The sequence below is a fragment of the Taudactylus pleione genome, unplaced genomic scaffold (genome assembly GCF_031769625.1).
Source record: "Taudactylus pleione unplaced genomic scaffold, aTauple2 ptg000017l, whole genome shotgun sequence".
In the NCBI taxonomy this organism is placed as follows: domain Eukaryota; kingdom Metazoa; phylum Chordata; class Amphibia; order Anura; family Myobatrachidae; genus Taudactylus; species Taudactylus pleione.
Window position 1 is genome coordinate 9,895,887 of NW_028284419.1, and position 20,535 is coordinate 9,916,421.

General features: G+C 45.6%; 1 protein-coding gene across 4 annotated transcripts in view; it reads left to right on the top strand.

The window, feature by feature from the left end:
• The first annotated feature begins 6,062 nt into the window (after positions 1–6,062).
• SUCO (SUN domain containing ossification factor) overlaps positions 6,063–20,535 on the top strand; it is a 113,197-nt gene continuing 98,724 nt past the window's right edge. For all 4 annotated transcript variants that reach the window (XM_088482183.1, XM_088482184.1, XM_088482186.1 and 1 more), the window contains exon 1: positions 6,063–6,342. In XM_088482183.1, coding sequence (XP_088338309.1) covers positions 6,293–6,342 — 50 coding nt within the window. In that variant the 5' untranslated portion in view covers positions 6,063–6,292. The remainder of the gene's footprint in view (positions 6,343–20,535) is intronic.

Here is a 20,535-nt window from a genome sequence, read left to right on the forward strand (position 1 = left end):
CTCAAAAGCCACGCCATCAAAGACAGATGACCCAGATCCGGGTAAAGGCAGGGCCCCTGAGACAACAGGTCCCGACGTTGAGGCAGAAGAAACGAGACGTCGATGGATAGGCCCCGAAGATCGGAGTACCAAGGACGTCTGGGCCATGCCGGAGCCACCAGCAGAAGCATCCTGCTGTCCTGTTTGAATTTCCGGAGGATCCGAGGCAGCAGTGATATCGGAGGGAATAGATACGCCAGTTGAAAAGTCAATTTCACTGACAGTGCATCGACCAGGCTTGCGCCAGTGTCTCTTGTCCTGGACCAATACACAGGCAGCTTGCGATTGTGAGGTCCACCTCCGGCAGTCCCCACCTGTCCACGAGTAGTTGAAATACCTCTGGGTGAAGGGACCATTCCCCGGGATGCACGTCGTGATGGCTGAGGAAGTCGATTCCCAATTGAGAACTCCTGGAATGAAGACTGCCGACATGGCCGGAAGGTGGCACTCCACCCAAGACAGGATGTGTGACACCTCCGACATTGCTGCTCGACTGCGAGTCCCCCCTTGACGGTAGATGTACGCCACTGTGGTGGCGTTGTCGGACTGAACTTGCACTGTCCTTCCTTGAAGAGCGCGAGCGGACAACTGGAAGGCCCTGAAAACTACCTGAAGTTCCAGAATGTTGATGGGAAGCACCACTTCTTCCGCCGTCCAACCCCAGAGACTGGCATCTGTCGTGAGCAGAACCTAGTCCGGGATCCAAAAGAGGCGACCCTTTGTGAGATGAGATGTCTGAAGCCACCAAGCCAGCGACAGGCGCACCTCCGGAGACAACACCAGCATCTGAGTCCTGATCCGGTTTGGTAACCTGTTCCATCTGGATAGAATCAGCCCCTGCAGGGGCCGGGAATGAAACTAGCCATACTCCACCATGTTGAATGTCAACACCATGGACCCCAGAACTCTCATTGCCGAGTGAACCGACACCTGGGAACTCTTCAGACAACTGCTCACACGTAGTTGTAGGGAGGAAATCTTTTCTGGAGTCAGAAAGATCCTTTGCTGACGAGAGTCCAGAAGGGCTCCCAAATGAACCATCCTATGTGACGGAATGAGGGAGGACCTTCCAGTTTATCAGCCACCCGTGCACTTGCAGACAAGCGATCGTCAGGTGCAGATGTTGCAAAAGTACCTCCGGAGAGCCTGCCAGCAATAGGAGGTCGTCCAGATACGGCAGAAGCCGTATACCCTGGTTGCGCAGATGGGCAGCCATAATTTTGGTGAACACCCTTGGAGCTGTGGAAAGGCCAAAGGGCAGTGCCTGAAATTGGAAGTGAAGCTGACGTATAGCAGACCTCAGATACCGCTAGTGTGAAGGTGCTATAGGAACATGGAGGTAGTCGTCCTGGATGCCCAGGGAGACCATATAATCCCCCGGTTCCATAGCCAGAATGATGGAATGCAAAGTTTCCATCCTGAATGTGGGCACTCTGAGGAACTTGTTCAACGATTTTGGGTTGAGGATAGGCCGATGAGACCCATTGGGTATCGGAACCAGAAACAGAGAAGAGTAGTAACCCATCCCGCATTGAGAAAGCGGAACGGGAACAACAACCCCTGCTTTCAGCAAGGACTCTATGGCTTCCTGAATCTGCAAGGCCTTGTCCTGAGAAAGACTGGTGCAGAAGAACTGTTGGGGGGTCTGTGACAGAAGGAAAGGGCGTACCCCTGAGAGACCACTTCTCGTACCCAAGCATCCGTGGTGGTATTGCACCAGCGCTGGGCGAATTGAAGAAGTCGGCCTCCCACTCTGGGATCCCCCAGAGAGAGGCCCGTCCCATCAGGCTGAAGGCTTATCCTCTGGCTTGGAAGCAGGGCGTCTATTGCTCCAGGCATGCTTCTTTGATTTAGGGGCAGCCTTGGCTGACGACTGCCTCGGGAAGGACTGACCCTTGGACTTACCCTGAGTATGAAAGGACCAAGAGGCTGAGGTCCTAGCCTTAGAAGGTGCAGCTGCTGATGGCAGACACGCCGACTTAGACTTTGTCAGGGTATCAACAATTTTGTCCAGGTAAGGACCGAACAAAGGGCCTGATTCAGACCCGCTCGCGAGCACTATACACTCGCAAGCAGGTCGATGGTGGCCCAGTGCGCATGCACACGACGGAGCCGGCTCCGTCGTGCACATGCGCGAGACCCGGATAGCGACGGGAAAACCGTCGTTCCGGGTCTCGTACCAAAGGTGGCGTGCTGTCGATGTTGAGTGACAGCACGCCCCCTTTGGTGGGCAGGCCGGGGCTGCCCAGACAGAGGCGTTCCCATGGGAATGCCTACCATCTGGGGCCGGCCCCACTGACATCACAAGTGATGTCAGTGGGAGAGCTTACGGCTCTGTTAGAGCCGAAAGCTCTCTGGGGCTTGCGGCAACGAGACCCTACCACAAGGGTCTCGTCGCAAGCACGATGGTCGCGATGGTCTTGACCATCGCGACCATCATCATGGCCGCTCGCTATAGCTGTGGGTAGTCACCCACAGCTATGCGAGCGGCCAGGAGGCCGCTCTAAAAAACCAGAAGGCCGGCCCTGATTCAGAGCGAGCGCTCTGTCAGAGCGTCCGTCTCTGAATCAGGGCCAAAATCTCCCCATTAAAGGGTAAGGCCTCCAGGCCCTTCTTGGAATCCGCATCCGCTCTCCAAGAACGAAGCCACAAAGACCGGCGAGCAGAGACCGCTGCCGCCGAAACTCTGGAAGTCAGAAGACTGACATACAAAGATGCTTCTCCAATATAGGAAGCAGCATCCCTCATCTGTCCAACTAAAGCTCTCTGAACCTCCGGAGCTTCCTCAGGAAAAGTATCTTCCAGTACATTGGCCAAGCTCTCAATGGCTTTAGCCACCCAAGAGATGGCCATGGACGGACGGACCACCGCCCCAGAGAGAGAATAAATGGAATTTAAACAAGTCTACACTTTCCTGTCTGTGGGATCCTTTAGGGATGAAATAGACGGCATAGGCAAGGTAGCACTCTTGATTAAGCGAGTAACATGAGAATCCACCGCAGGCGGGGATTCCCACTTTTTGCAATGACATGCAGGAAATGGATAACTAGATGCTAAACGTTTCTGCAGTTGGAACCTCTTACTAGGCGACTGCCAGGACTCCGCCATATGATCAGTCAGCTGGTCAGATAGAGGAAAAACAGCCGAAATTACCTTTGCCTGCTTAAAATTTGGATACTTGGACTTAGGGGCCGGGGTGTCATCCTCTATATCAAGAATGGACCGCACCGCCCGCACCAATGCCGGCACATTAGTGGAATATTTTGTCTCCACTTCCCAGGCAGGGGAATCCGAATCAGAGTCCTCAGGCAATTCCCCCTTATCCGAGGACGCATCTGAGTCTGATAGCTGCGCAGACTGGGATGACAGAACAGTGTGTTTTGACGCCTTCTGAGGCTTGTCACTATGTAACATAATTTGAAAGGCTGAAGATGAGGCCGCCAAACTTTGGACTGAACTGGAGAACACATCCACCCATTGTGGTTGATCCGCCTGCGGGAGACCCTGGAAGGGAATAACGGACAGCTGCATCACCGGAGACTGATTATACATAGGGAACCCCATATATGGATTAACAGTCTGCCCAGGCGAAGACTGCAATAAATGCGGTATACCTAGAGAAGGGGGGATGGCTGTTTGCAGTAACCCCTATGGGGGAAAGCAGCAGGGACCGCCAGACGGTCCGCGATGGAAGCCACCACCTGACAAAACACCGCCCAAGGAGGATCCTGTCCCGAAGTTGGGGGGTTAGAGGGACCAGGTAACTGACGGCACCTCACATACAGCCCATCCTGTGATAAATCCTCCATATTTTACCCCTGCAGCGCAGCGTCTGCAGGAGAGCAGCGTGGGAGCCGCAGAGCGCTCAACTTCCTCATCAGACATGATAAAATATATATACACAGATATATATAGCAACACAACAGGGAAGCTCAGTGTTTACTCTTGGCGCACCCACAGATATGGCACCGTGTAGCACACAACTATATGTGACCGACCTCACAAATACATGAATTTATATAAGTGAGATCCAAAACCCTTCCCACACACACCTGCCAGTGCTGTAGGAGAAGGAAAGGGATAGTTATAGACTGACAGTAAGTAGAAATAAAGCACAGACAGTCAGCACTAGCAACAGTCACATACAATGCAGAAAGTTAATATTCACTGCACCTTGCCACTACAATCAACCGCCCAGATTCAGTGTCTGGGGGGGCTATAGTGCTGTGTACACTGGGCCTGATTCAGAGCCGCTCGCAAGCGCTATGCGTTCGCAAGCGGGTCGATGGCCGGGCAGTGCGTACGCACCACTTGAGCAAGAAATCACTCGCTCCGGGGCTCGCAACAACATGGGGCAGCTGTCGATGTTGATCGACAGCTCGCCCCGTTTTGTAGGCGGGGAGGGGGGGTGGCTGGCCAAACGGAGGCGTTCCCGAAGGAACGCCTGCCATTTGAGGGCGGCCCCGCCCCTATTGACATCACTCGTGATGTCAGTAGTCAGCTTCCTGCTCTATTAGAGCAGGAAGCTCACTGGGGCTTGCGGGAACAAGACCCTACCACAAGGGTCTCGTCGCAAGCCCGATGGTCTCGATGATCACCTGGCCGCTCGCAAAAGCACTGGGTGGTCACCCACATCTTAGCGAGAGCCCTGGAGGCCGGCCAAAAAAAAAAACCAGGCCGCCCAGATTCAGAGCGAGCACTCACAAGGAGGGTCCGGCTCTGAATCAGGGCCTCTGTCCTTTAGCAGGGGAGAGGTACACTGGGAGACCGGTCCACACGCTGCCTGGGAGATCTGCGATGCTGCCAGGGAAGATGGCCACCGGAGACCTCAGAGGAGGAGTGGCCGCAGGAGGAATCAGCTCAGCGTCGCCAGACCTAAGCGGAAAATCGCGCTGAGCTGAGGAGCAGCTAGACAGCGAAAGCTGCCTCCCCTGGCTAGCAATTAACCCCAGGGACGCTGGCTCCCACATAATTCCCTGGTGGTCTAGTGGTCCCGTGGGGTATTCCTCCGGAGAGGGGGAGCCCGCCGCCACTGTTAGCACCTCCGGTCTGTCCCCAAAGACCGGAGGCATGCGACCCGCATAGACACGCAGGTCACCGCAAGAAGTCTTACCTTATCCCTGGCGCTCCGGCAGCAGTCATGGGAGTGCCCAGAGCCCGTGCTAGTACAGACTCTGGGGTTCCACCGCGATCCCCAGATCTGTACTGGCGTCGCGGCGCCAGCGGGGTGTGGGAGCGGCATATTGGACGTCCAATGGACAGTCTGATGCTGCCGCTCTGAAGAGTCATTTAAAAACAAAAAAAATGTAATAAAAAAAAAAAACTAAAAATAAGCTTAGGGGCAGCCCCCCCGCACTAAGGGTGACCCGACTCCGGCTGGGCACCAACTAAAACTGAGGTGCCTGTGGCTGGGGCAGGGTATAGAGGAGGATGGACCCAGTGCATCCTGGGAGCAGCAAAAGATTTAACTGCGTGGTGCCCGTGGATCCAAATATAGCCCAAGGTCAACCCTGTGGGCCCCCTATGGATGCTGAAGTAGAAAACCCCAATTTTTTTTATATAGGACACAATAATAAAAGTGCTATTTTTAATATGATTCAACTAGTCATCTACATATAAAATAAGAGTGCCCCACGAAGGAATCTCTGATAATTGGCTGCACCATTTGTGTTATTCTGGAGGTATGTGAAATCCTCAACTGCTTCTGTGCCACTTAACACTCTGCCTGACTGAATAGACAATGAATGGAACAACCTCCTCAGTGACCTTACACTGGTACAATCCTGGAGGCCCTCTGATGTTCTATGACAATAAATTTGAGTTGACCCTCTGGTCTGTGCTCTGTCTGTGACTCTGAGTCTGTGGCACACGCAGAAGAACTCTAGTAGTCTGACTCTGAAGTCTGTCTCTGAACAGTTGCCAGCGCCGCCCAACTCTAGAACAAACCAATGCGTTCTCACAAGCAGGGGGAGGACGTACAGCTGTGCATCTGATTTGCCAGCGCTGCCCCGGGTGACGCGTCCCATTCCACCTCAGCTGCCTGTGGTGTGCGCTGTGCGGCGCCCTCTGAGTAACGGCCGCGTTGGACGTGCGGTCACGTGGTCAGGGGGTGGAGCCGCCGGTGAGGGGCTCGGTGCCGTACACAGATACAGAGACTCCAGCACAGCATAGAGCTGTACGGGAGGCCTGAGCCTCTATTCACTGGGAGGGCACCGGAGATGCCGGCGAGGATGCGAAAAGAGGCCGGGAAAAGATGACGAAGCGGCTACCTATGATATGCTGCTACCTCCTGATCTTCTTCTGGTGAGATGTGATGTCAGCGTGTCCGTGTGTTGTACGTAGTGACAGGGAGCCTACATACATCATTTATATATAGTGTTATATGTAGTGACAGGGCGCCTACATACACCATTTATATATAGTGTTATATGTAGTGACAGGGCGCCTACATACACCATTTATATATAATGTGTTATATATGTAGTGACAGGGCGCCTACATACATCATTTATATATAGTGTGTTATATATGTAGTGACAGGGCGCCTACATACATCATTTATATATAGTGTGTTATATATGTAGTGACAGGGTGCCTACATACATCATTTATATATAGTGTGTTATATGTAGTGACAGGGCGCCTACATACATCATTTATATATAGTGTGTTATATGTAGTGACAGGGCGCCTACATACATCATTTATATATAGTGTGTTATATGTAGTGACAGGGCGCCTACATACACTATTTATATATAGTGTGTTATATGTAGTGACAGGGCGCCTACATACATCATTTATATATAGTGTGTTATATATGTAGTGACAGGGCGCCTACATACATCATTTATATATAGTGTGTTATATGTAGTGACAGGGCGCCTACATACATCATTTATATATAGTGTGTTATATGTAGTGACAGGGCGCCTACATACACTATTTATATATAGTGTGTTATATGTAGTGACAGGGCGCCTACATACATCATTTATATATAGTGTGTTATATATGTAGTGACAGGGTGCCTACATACATCATTTATATATAGTGTTATATGTAGTGACAGGGCGCCTACATACACCATTTATATATAGTGTTATATGTAGTGACAGGGCGCCTACATACACCATTTATATATAATGTGTTATATATGTAGTGACAGGGCGCCTACATACATCATTTATATATAGTGTGTTATATATGTAGTGACAGGGCGCCTACATACATCATTTATATATAGTGTGTTATATATGTAGTGACAGGGTGCCTACATACATCATTTATATATAGTGTGTTATATGTAGTGACAGGGCGCCTACATACATCATTTATATATAGTGTGTTATATGTAGTGACAGGGCGCCTACATACACTATTTATATATAGTGTGTTATATGTAGTGACAGGGCGCCTACATACATCATTTATATATAGTGTGTTATATATGTAGTGACAGGGCGCCTACATACATCATTTATATATAGTGTGTTATATATGTAGTGACAGGGCGCCTACATACATCATTTATATATAGTGTGTTATATGTAGTGACAGGGCGCCTACATACATCATTTATATATAGTGTGTTATATGTAGTGACAGGGCGCCTACATACACTATTTATATATAGTGTGTTATATGTAGTGACAGGGCGCCTACATACATCATTTATATATAGTGTGTTATATATGTAGTGACAGGGCGCCTACATACATCATTTATATATAGTGTGTTATATGTAGTGACAGGGCGCCTACATACATCATTTATATATAGTGTGTTATATGTAGTGACAGGGCGCCTACATACACTATTTATATATAGTGTGTTATATGTAGTGACAGGGCGCCTACATACATCATTTATATATAGTGTGTTATATATGTAGTGACAGGGCGCCTACATACATCATTTATATATAGTGTGTTATATATGTAGTGACAGGGCGCCTACATACATCATTTATATATAGTGTGTTATATATGTAGTGACAGGGCGCCTACATACATCATTTATATATAGTGTGTTATATGTAGTGACAGGGCGCCTACATACATCATTTATATGTAGTGTGTTATATATGTAGTGACAGGGCGCCTACATACATCATTTATATATAGTGTTATATATGTAGTGACAGGGCGCCTACATACATCATTTATATATAGTGTGTTATATGTAGTGACAGGGCGCCTACATACATCATTTATATATAGTGTGTTATATATGTAGTGACAGGGCGCCTACATACATCATTTATATATAGTGTGTTATATGTAGTGACAGGGCGCCTACATACATCATTTATATATTAGTGTGTGTTATATGTAGTGACAGGGCGCCTACATACGGAATGCTATTCAATTGTTACTTCTGATCACGCCCAAAGTGGTCGGGTTTAGCAGCGTAAATCGGCTTCCTCCGACAAAAATGCTTGGCGCGATTGCGAAAAGTGCAGTTTGAGCGCATAAACAAGTCACTTTTCGCCCATGTCAGCTCGCACACCCCTGGGGCTGCGAGCTGAAATGAAGCGCTGGCAGCTGATTGCGCCCGACAGGAGCAACAATTGAATAGCTCCGTCGGGCACGAAGGGGGCTGGAAACAATTGAATTCCTCCCCTTTGTGTCTGCAGATTGATGGGTTTGTGTAAGGGGTCTCTGCTCATGTGATACTTGAAGTTTATTATTATTATTATTATTGCAAAAACCTTTAATAATTGTAACCCACTGGTCTTCTCTTGTAGGACTCCCAGTAAAGTAATTTATATATAAGCCCAGAAGGCACTACATATGGCTATTTTACAAACTCACTAGTTTTGCTGACAAAACCCCCCCCATGTTCTGAAGTAAATCACTGAGACCCTGCAGTCGACTTGTAGTTATATTAACTATATTGTCATATATTTGTCGCTTGAAGCTGTAGAATATGCTGGGACTTTACTCTTTCATTGTTGATGAATATGTGTCTGTACAAAACACTAGTTTTCTGTATTGGCAGATTCTGCCCTTTCGTCAAAGTGAGTCTGTATTATGTGTCTGGCACTAGTGGGTGATAGCAGTGTTTGGGATTACAATGTAAATTCTTGTAGTATCTGAAGCTGTAAAGAAATGTAGGCTTGTTGGTATGCTTTTAATTTGCATAGTTAACTAATGAGTGTAAAAATAATTTGGCAATGTCTTGGCTACTTTAGTTATACAATTCTAATTGTTAACCTTGTTAAGGGGCCTATCAATTAGGCAACCTGAAAAACTGAACATCTAGCGTTCAGTCTTTAAGGTCGCCGGGTGCGTTGCCCGTACTGAACGGTGTTCACTGAACGTCATTCAGTGCAGGAGACCGACCTCCTAACTGTGAACATGTGTTACCTGACGAACGTTGTCAGGTTGACGAGCATGTTCCACAGATAGTCGGCAAGGACCTAGTCCTTGCCGGCTATCCATTAGACGACTTTCTGAACAATCCGACCAAAACCTCCTGGTTTTGGTCAAATCGTTCATTAAGTCGTCTAATGGATAGGCCCCTTTTTAGTCTTTTTATTTTATTTAAAAATTGTATCCGTTTGAAAAACAGTAATTTTTATTTATTTATTTTTTTGAAATCCAACATGCATGCGTTAACTGCTGAAGGCATGACCATCAATGCCCATAGTGTTCCCGCTAGCTTGTTTTAGCAGGGTGCCGCTCCCTGCCCCATATTAAAAGGGCAAAATGCGCCCTGCCCTTTTACCGGCGTCCTGCTAAAACATCCTGCCCTGAGTCTTCCCCACCCGTGGGGTCGCTGTTTCCCCATGGCAGGGAAAAGTTGCGGTGACCTATCACCACTGTGTGAAAAAGACACCTTGCACACAGCATCTATTTACTGTTAGGGGAGAGCTTGAGGAAGCCCAGAACTTTCGTAAGTGCTAGGCATACCCTCAAAGTGTGACAAACTGGGGGAGTTCTGCCCCCCCCCCCCCCCCCGGTTCGGCTAGCCCCCCTTTTTTCTGGGGTTCACCCTGCTTTCTCCGCTCCCTAGCGGGAACACTAGCCCGTTGTTACTTGGATATGCCCTCACTGTAATATACCCAATTCAGAACCCCCATTACGCTAGTTCAGTCTCTTGCAGAGATGTGAAGCTACAGTACTAACCACTCTGGTACTCTTTGTGATTATTGATGATAAGATGAAGGTTAAAGTATACAAAACAGTGTAAAGGGGAAATATGTTTGCAGTCTCATATTTTGCATATAATACGGGAGCACACTGATCAAGGGCATAACTAGGTATTTGAAGTTCCCATAGCAAAAGTTTGCAAGGGCCCCTTTGTACCACCCAATGGTGAAAAATGTGTATATAACACATGTAAATTTGACAAGGAAGATGGGCCACCCTCAGCTCTGCGCCCCATAGTTGGTATCCTGACAGGGGTCGGGTAAGTATACTTATCCTCCATCCTTCGCCGCCTAACCCTCCCTGTTAGTGCCTAAACTTAAGTCTCCCCCGTTTGTGCCTAAACCTACCCCCCCCCCAGTGGTGCCTAACCACCCCAAAACAAACCTAGCGCTAACACAGCTATGGTACCTAAATCTATCCCCCCCTCCTCCCTCGGGGCTAACAGCTAAGATGGCCCGGACTTACCTGGTTCAGACTGGCTTCTGTCTGCGTTCCGGTGTCGGGATTAAGATGGGCATCGGTATTTCGACTCCTATCTCGAGTACTGTGCTGGACTTCCAGCGTCTGGATTCTGAATGGTGGCATGCCAACCGCCGGTCTGCTAATTGCATCCCGTTACGCCCATGACACTGATAATGAATAGTAGCAAATCAAGCATACAAATAGGGGGTGGTCATATAGCGATAAGTGCAGAAGTTTGTGAAAGGCAAATAACAATTTTTTTTGTCTTGCCATGCAGGTGCACATGTGCCCAATTTCCTTCCAACTCCGCATCAAACTATGTTTAAATGAGTGGTCATATTCAGAGGCAGTGCTGTTGAATTAGTCTTGTTACTGATTAAAAGGTATAGATATTAACTTGTTTACTCCTGCAAATTATTTATCATCACATTTTTCTTCAGTGATGCTTTCTATAACTGAATAGCATCTCTCTATCTCTGTTTTTTTTTTTTTTTTTAAATGCCTGCTACATGTGCAATATTCATCGGTGGCAAACCCTGTGCTAAGCGGGATGTTATAGTTTGTACATAAAAATTAAGTAAATCGTCCAGCCCTGAAGATGTGTGTTTTTGTAAATGCTTGTTAACTAAAGTATGCACTAATCTGATAATGAATAGTATGATAGGTTGGGGGTTTTATTTCATAAAACAGTCTCAAAGGGTGCCACAGTGGTTCGTAGTGCTGCTTCTCAATGCCAGCCAATATGAGTTCTATTCCGACCAAGGCATATTACCCATGTAGAGTTGTTGAAAGTTCTCCCATTTTTATCCTTATTTTCTGTCACAGCCCAGAAACCTACTTTTAAGTGGTGACTAGTTTGTATGCAGAATTTAAAGTGGGTGCGCATTAGCGACCACCCTGATGCGATCCCCGATGGTGCCGATGAACGATATATCGGGTGGTCGGTACACCCTGCTTGATCCGGTTACTGACCACCCTATATTTCATTCACCGACACCATTGAATTTGCCGATGTCGGCAGCTGGGTTGCTCTGTTGTCCGTGCATGCACGGACGACGGAACGACCCCGATGTCGGGCAGCGGGGGCACGTGTAGTGGGTACATGCTAGACTATATGTGCCTGATATGATGTCCCGACCTGCGGGATCAGACAACATATAGTCTAGTGTATAGCTGGCATTAGATTGTTGGCTACACTTGGGCCCTGAAGCCCTTATTGTACTCTCCACCTCTAGTCACTGCAGCTGTTGTTGCTCCGATCAGGTGTGAGTGCAGGAGCTGCACATATTTCTGCTTACAGCCTCCTGAGGTTGGTGAGCAGCAATGTGCGTAAGGGCCATTCCATAGAAAGGGAAACCAAACTGAAATGTGTGTTTTGTTTTTGGAAGATCACTGTTTTATCAAGGTACTTTTGGTGTTTCCTATAGATATGTAGCAACACTTTCTGTAAATGCTAATGCTGAAGCTAGCTACTGTTTGAAACAAATGCAAGTGAATAGAAGTATTTCAAGAGGAAGTTTAAAAGGTTTGTTATGACTCTATAATAATAATAATAATAATAAACATTTTTGTACGTTTACTACTAATATACATAGGGCGGAGTTCAATTGTTTTCTCCGGCAGCTGTCCCCCCTTCGTGCCTGACAGAGCTGTTGAGTTGTTCCTGTCAGGTGCAAACTGCTGCCGGTGTCGACATTTCAGCTCGCACCTTCCTGGGGGAGGCTGATATGCAGGAAAAGTGACCCTTCGGGTGCCCAAATAGTACTTTGGGTGCGATTTTTCTGAATCAATTGAATATCGGAGTAAAATATTATTAAACCATTGGGTCTGCTTGTCCTGCACAGGAAAAAATCAGAGCCCAGCTCGGTCTAATGTCACAGAAGTTTAATGTTATGTTACCACGGAAGGATTTTGTATTTTGTCCTGTTCCATCACAAGTGCCCCACAAGCTTTAACTAATTTATGATAAAAGAAAGTTCTACCTTCATTATTCAACCTTATTCATGGAATGGGACTTTAATTTTTAAATGTATCCAAATGTCACATGGAATGGCCCGTAAAGTCTGTGGTTTGGGGGTCAGGACTTTAGATGGGGGTTAGCTGTTGTACACAGCTAAGCCTTGGTCTATTTGAGTACAAAAAGTGAGATAATTAATGGGTGCCCAAACAATTGAATTGCTCTTATGGGCGCCCATCAATTATCGCTATTCTAAAAACAATTGAATTTCCCCTTAGTGTTCACTCTAGCCTCAAGATTGGGCAGGGCACGGATTATGAAGAGGGCACATCTGTGAAGGTGGAGAATTGAATGATGAACCAGCCACTGTAGAAATGTGATGATAGGCAGCTGCTGGCATTACATTTATCATGATATGATGTCAGTGAAGCCATTCTAATTCTTCTGATGACTAAGGCACTACGTGTGCGTGTCTATTAGAGTAAAAAGCTAGCACTTTTTTTTTATAAAGTTTGATAACACTTGCATTGGTAAGAAGAATCCAAATATGTTACAAGGCTTCCACAATCTTGAAGTGGTGGAGTATACAACTTCTGGTGAGGCACTATGGGAGCGATTAAATTGTTTTCGCCGGCAGCTCTGACTAATAGGCGCCTGTCGGAGCAGGTCAATTGTTGCTCTGTTCAGGCGCGATAGCCGTCGCCGACGTTTCTGTTCACACACTCCTGAGGTGGCGAGCAGATATGTGTAAGAAGTTTAGCAGTTTGGGCTTTTTCGCTCATATAGTTTTATATGGGTATATTAAAAGATTTATTTTTAAATAAAAAAATAAATTAGTAAACTATTTTATTGCTCATTAATTTTGCATTCTTGTAATTATTGCTTGATGATTCTTGAAAATATCTTTGACAATAGCTATGTCTTTTTTTAATTTTATCTGCAAACCTGTTCAACTGGAATATCTTGAAATATGTAAATCTGTATTTAATAATTCCTTGTAATGTATGAAAATATGTTCTGTAGTTTCCTGTTGGTAGTACTCATGATGACATGGAAAGGGGGAATATGTACAAATGCTAGAAAAAGAGACGCAATGGAAGAAAATACTTTGAGTACCATTATATACCAGCGAGTGTGTATTTAGCATGTAACTTTTTAAATAGTGAAACACAGCAACAAATACATTTTAAAGAAACGTTGGCTTACAGTATAGCCAGTATTGCAGCACCTTAGCTTTACGCTGCCTTGAGTGGCTATTTTAGAGCTGTGAAGCTCCTCTCTTTAGCCTTCTACTGGCTGTCAATCATTGGCTATCTCAATGTATGCTAAAATAAACTAAAACGTCCTTTTTAAATCCTATTTACTGTATATTTAATCACAAAGACCTGCTCTCCAAAAGTACATTTAAACAATCTTATCCTTTAAAATGATGATATTCTGACTGTGATGTCCACAAACTCTTGATGAATTGCAGCATCAGCTTGTACAAATCCAATTGTCTTGCTATGGGGGGAATTAAACTCTTTTCTCACACCAGATCTCTCATTTAAAGTGACGGGACAATATCCAGTTGTTTGTACCGGTTACTTATCTGACATGTCGCACCCATGTGCACTGGGTTTAGAAGCGTGAAGAGGCTAAACCCATGTAAAATACTAGGCATGCTGCGTGTGGGTGCCCAAAAGCTGACTGGATTTCTGCTTGCCACTTCAGGACTTACCTTGCCACAAAGAAATTAATTGCTTAGACAATTGTATATTCCCCCCTATGTCCCCAAATTGTATTATTTTTGGAAGTAAGCTAAGCCTGAAAAAACGGTGTTTAAACAATTTGTAGATGTCATTGCAATAATGTGAAAATATCCTCACATTTCAACAGATACCTGGAAGTGTATATGAATCTATTTACGCTCCCAAGCTGGTTTCTTCACAGCTCTACAGTACAGAATAATCTATGTTTATGCTCATGCTTGGTCAGCAGCAGTTTCCAGGAAATTCGCTCTAGATGGCAACCTATGTTGAAAGTTGATACAGAGGGCCCCTTATAATGTTAGTGGTAAAGCCATCTGGAAGGTGCAGTTTTGCACCATGTAGCTTGTGGGAGGGGGGGGGGGGGGCTAGTTTTGAAATGTGTGGACAGATTTAGAGTTGGGAGGGGGCATGTTTTGACTCAACTGTATTGCAGTGTAAAAGTAAGGCTTGCTGGTATTTGTTCCATATGCAAAAGCATTTTCCTTGCATGCAAAATATAATTGTATTTTCACCCCTTGTATTGTGGCATGGAGTGTCCTGGTGCAGAATTGTGCCCTTTTACTGGATGTTGAACATATTGTAATTGTGGCCCACAGTGGTCATAAATATATTCTTGTATAATTTCCAATTAAAGAGAAGTGCTCCCTGTCAGGACGGTAATGAAGAAACATTTTAGACTTATTTGCAAAATCTTCAGTTTTGTCATAATCCAGACGTTAAGGAATTGAAGAGGCGAGTTATGAAGTTATTGAAGATGGTGTTGTGTAACGATTTTCTGAAATTCCTTTATTTTTTTTAAATGGATGAAGGTGTTCTGATCTAGGGATCATAATAACAATGCTTAGTGTTCCCAGCAGGATTTGGGACTGGCAGGGTGCCGGGCAGTATCGCACGTGGCCCCCGACGAAGTAACTAATGGAAGCATGCCCAGCCAGCGGTATCACTAAAGGGGCCGTGCCCAACACCTATGGAGCTGTCCCTTAATGTGAATATGTGCTGTGCGATGGGCGCGGCTAAAAGGGGCAGGATGCATTTTGCCCTTTAAAAATCGGGCTAAAACAGCCTAGCGTGAACACTGATGTTATGTTAAATGTTTGTAGTCTATTTACTGATATATTTTGTAGGGCTATGTCCAATTCCTAAGTTCTAATCATTTATCTTTAACTATAAATATCTAAATTTCTTCTAAATGTAACATAATGCCTTCATCCACTCGCTTCTTCAGTTATAACATTGGGATGATTCAGTTCAGCGTAATGCTGAATACCCCCCGGAAGGAGTTTCCTGAGCTGTTCAATTCACCATGCTGTTAAGTCTGACTAAAACCATTTAAGTCTGAGAATGCCGGTTATCCCGCCTAAAGATGGGTGTTTAGCCATGCTAACCGGCATTCTCCGACCACAGTGCCGGCCGCAATGCTGTTAGCGCCGCGCTAAGCTGGAAAACAGCATCGCGATCGGCACATTAGTCAGATTTCTGCTCACACCCTCAGGAGGGTGAAAAAAAAATCCTTTAGTCAGGCTGACAGCTCGGTGAATTGAATAGCTCCGGGAACTCCTTTACGGGGCTATTTAGAATAGTGTTGAATTGAATCGCCCCCATAGTGTTACGGTTTAACGTGAGTGCCTTTTTTTTTTTTTATTTTCTTTTTTTTAAACATTTAAATTCATTTACAGATAATTACTAATATCTAACAGGGAGATCAGAACTTTTTATTTACTGTAATCTTATTTTATTAAGAGGCAGCCAGTGCTCTTAAAAGTAAAACCATATGGGCAGAGGCTCTGATCACCAACCACATTCCGTTTGTAGGAGATAGTAGCACATGCAGGATAGCACATATCCTCTTGATGGGATTGAAAAGGGCTTTTAGTGGTCATGAGACTGTAGATGAATTTTGCTGGCAAATATATTTTTGTGAAATGAATGCAGCTATTGCTAAGGCAAGAGTCCAATCAGTAAAGTGGATCCTTCAAACATGCCTCAAGATTTCCCAATTAATTTTCAATTACGAGTACTGTGTTGAACTGACTGAGAAAGGTGTTTCTAATGCTTGGTATACACCTGGGCGACATATCCGCAGACCGAGCGTCCGACTGGTAAGACAATACACACTTGCCAATTTGCCGCTTGATGTGTCTGCACTGACATCACAACTGGGCCCGGCCACCCTGTTGAGATGTCAGTCACTGACTGTCCCTGCAGCAAGTGTACGGGCGGTCAGCAGGTTGCCCGTACACACAGCCAGATGTGCCAATATATCTACAGTCATTGTTTTTAGCTATCCTTCTACAGATCATTATTATTCAGTGCCTCTCTGAATGACAAACGAGTATGGCTGCCACAGGATCACAGCCATCAACATGTCATGGGATGGCAGAAGAAGGTAGATGAACTCATAATGCACAGCCATTCACAAAATACATTGGGGGTGATTCAGTGTTGTTGGGTTTTTTTTTTTTCTAAGGTTCAGGGGCAGTTACGGTGCATGGCATCTGTTTGTGCTGCAGGGAGAGCTTTGGGACTGCCCAGCACCTACATGAGTGCTGGGCATGCCCCTACAGTGATGAAAAGTGGGAACGTCTTAAGGATATTCCACCTATTCGAGTGACCACGCTCCCTTTTTGGATGTACACGTGCCTTTGGAGCATGCAATATTGCCATTTTTACCCATAGGCGTCCTGCCCCACTCTAGCCCCAGAGTGAACATTATGGGGGGTATTCAATAGTTTTTTTGGGGGTCTATTAGAGCAATTGAATAGTTTGTCTGATAGACACCCATTAGCTGCAGCAGACACTTTTTTTTTTTTTTTTTGCAGCCTCCTGAGGTGCAAGAAAAAATGTGTGTAAAGTTCGTAGTTTGAGCACCCAAACTAGGAGTTTTTGGCCATTTTGAGCATCTAAACCTGGTGCTTCCGGGCTAAACACTAATGGGCATTTATCAGAGAAACAATTGGATTGCTGATGACCATTTAGTTAAGATAACGAAAAAACAATTTAATTCCCCCTATGTGTGCACACGACCGAATGATATATCTGGTGCAGAATCCATTGAATCTGACAACACAAGTGATATGGAGTCAGCTGGGCTGACAAATCGAGCAAACAATTGATAAGTGTATATGTACAAGATAGTTTGTGCATAAACCTTACCAATATATCGTTCAGGCATCCGATACATCGGCCCAGTGCGTACCACATTAGTTTGTGCGCATATATCTGATTCCTTCACAGTAGTGATGGTTAGCTGAATTGGGCTAAGTAAAAGCTAGTCTAAGTTATTGATTGCAGTTTCATGGGCTACTGGAGCTTGTGCTGCAAAAATCAAATACACACAGTAATATCTGGAATCCTGGGACCTGGAGTTATTTACACAAAGGTTTATTTTATTCTCTCTAATACCCCTTTCACACTGAAAATGAAAATCCCAGGTATATCACTTTTACTCGGTAATTTGCTAAACAACCCAGGACTTTTCCCTGTGTGAAAGGGTTATTCTGGGTCTAAATTCAAGGGTCTCCAACCCTGCTTTTTTGCAGGGTCGTAGACCAGGGAATTAAGGGCCTGATTCAGACCCACTCGCGAGCGGCTGTCCGCTCGCAAGTGGGTCGATGTTATGGACTGAGCATGCGCACGACGGAGGGAGCTCCGTCGTGCGCATGCGCCAGACGCGACGAGCGAAGGAAAGTCCTTCGCTCGTTGTGTCCGATCAAAGGGGGCGTGCTGTCAATGTTGATTGACAGCACGCCCCCTTTGGTGGGCGTGCCGGGGGCGTGCCTCCCTGACGGGGGCGTTCCCACGGGAACGCCTCCCGTCAGAAGCCGGCCCACTGACATCACTAGTGATGTCAGTGGGAGTGATTTTGGCTCTGATAGAGCCAAAATCACTCCGGAGCTTGCGGTTGAAAACCTCAACCGCAGGCTCCGGCTCGCAAATTCGATGGTCGCGATGGTCTCGACCATCGCGACCATCACAATGCACGCTCGTATAGCCTGTGGGTGGTGACCCACAGCTATACGAGCGTCCAGGAGGACTCTCCATGAAAATGGAGGCCGGCCCTCATTCAGAGCGTGCGCTCTGCTCAGAGCGTACGGCTCTGAATGAGGGCCTAAGTCCCCAGTTGACCCTTTCAGACAGGGAAAATTCCCGGGATGTTAAGCAAATTACCGGGTAATACCACTTTCAGACAGAAAATGGCAAAAACCCGTATTTTTCCCGACTTTTGCTTACCGGGTTGTTTTGCCATTCTCTATCTGTACCCCCCTTCAGACAGAAGCGCAAATTACCGGGTCAAAAATGTAAACCCAGTAATTTGCTGATTTACAGGGGTAATTCTTCTCTCTGAAAGGCTCAACGCGGGACTAAATTCCCGTGTCTCCGACCCTGGTAAATTCCTCGGTCGAAGTCCTGGGAATTTAGACCCGGGATGACTTTTTCAGACAGAAAAAGGTCCCGTGTAAATCACCAAATTACCGGGTTGATATGTTTTTAAACCGGTACTTTTGGATTTCTGTATGAAAGGGGTGTAAGAGTGAAATACCTGGGATTTTCATTTTCCTGTGTGAAAAGGATATCTGACAGAAAATGGGAAACAACCTGGCATGCAAAAGGCCGCGTAAAAGCCTGTTTTCTGTCTGAAAGTGGTATAATTTGGAGCACTATGTCTAAATTGCTTTCCAAATTCAACCTTGTATTGTCTCAAATTGCCCCCAGAATTACCCCTCTTTACTTAGTATTCCGCACAGTGGCTGTAGGGATCTTGAAGAATATCTGCATGTATGATTTTCTTCACCCAGTGGCAGCAATTATTTCATTCATTCTGGTTTTCATACTCTGCTGCACAGTATATCTTGTTATGGCATGGTCCTCTTCCTAACATCAGCAGTCTGAACACTAGGAGCATTTGGTATGTGTTATTTAGAGCCTACATTGCAAAGGAAATTGTTTCCATAATATTTTAGTACACTGGGTGTTAAGTGTCTTCACTTGCATGTGTTGGCAAATCTTTTAGGATTAAATGTCTTTTAACCCCAACTTCTTTGTTTAGCGCCCAGTCAAAATTTGATTACCATTATTTATTTTCCATAGGTAAAATTGAACAATGTGTGAGAAAATTCAGACACCTATATGGTACAGGCGCAAATTGCCACGTTGTTTCATGTACCTCCAAAAGTACAAGTTCTTAATTGGAAGGAAGGATAAGGTGCACCTGTCCATCCAATCAATACAATGCTTCCAAACTGGCAGCTCCTAACAAGCAGGATCTGTTTATTACCTGCTTGGGTAAGAATATAAACAAAAAAGGTGGAAGGAGCACTTGTTGGTAAAGAAACAACAAAAATTGTAGTAAAATAAACAATGATTTAATAAATACAAATTTACACTGAGATAAAAATGAGCAATGGCTCTGTGCATGAATTCCAGAACGTCCTTTCCTGTGCACTATGAAAACCAGTAGTTAGTAGATGGATAAATTGTCCATTTCGTGCAGAATTAATAATCCAAATGGATAAGAACAAGTCCTGTTACTTTCAATGAAAGCAAACAAAGTGTCCTCTTAATAGAGAAATGGTTATTTGAATTGCAACAGTAGCAGCAATGGAAAAGCTACTGCAGGGAGCCGCTAGATGTTAATGGAAACAATGTCTATCCATTACACGTTGACCCCAATACTAGCTGGGGAGTGAGAACCTCTACCGCTTAATTAGATGTGAGACCTGTGATGTAGGTATAACGATTACCGTCTCGATCTCTGGCTGATGACCCGCACTCAGGAGTAACAGAAGCGCACCATCGCTCGTCAACGGGAGTGGGTGCTGGATGAATTAGTGCCAAGTAGCCTGTCCTCCGTGCCTGGCTGTAGTAGTCAGTTGATGACAAAGGGCTGGATAGCAGTGTCACAGCAGGCTCTCAGGCCCGATAGGGTTGTAGCGATCAGAGCTCCAGTGCACAAACAGTCTGGTATAATGAATGCAGGCTGTTCCTTGATGCGTTTCTTTGGGCAAAGGAAATCCCAGTTTCCTCAGAAGGTATAACCTCCATTGGTCTGCCATGGGCTTTAAATAGCTGTGCTGGTTGATTTTTGTTATTGGGGAATGCTCTTCAGCTGTTTAGTTCTCCTCAGCTGTCCCACTCATTGCCTTTAAATTGCTGAATGCTTTTGAGCAAG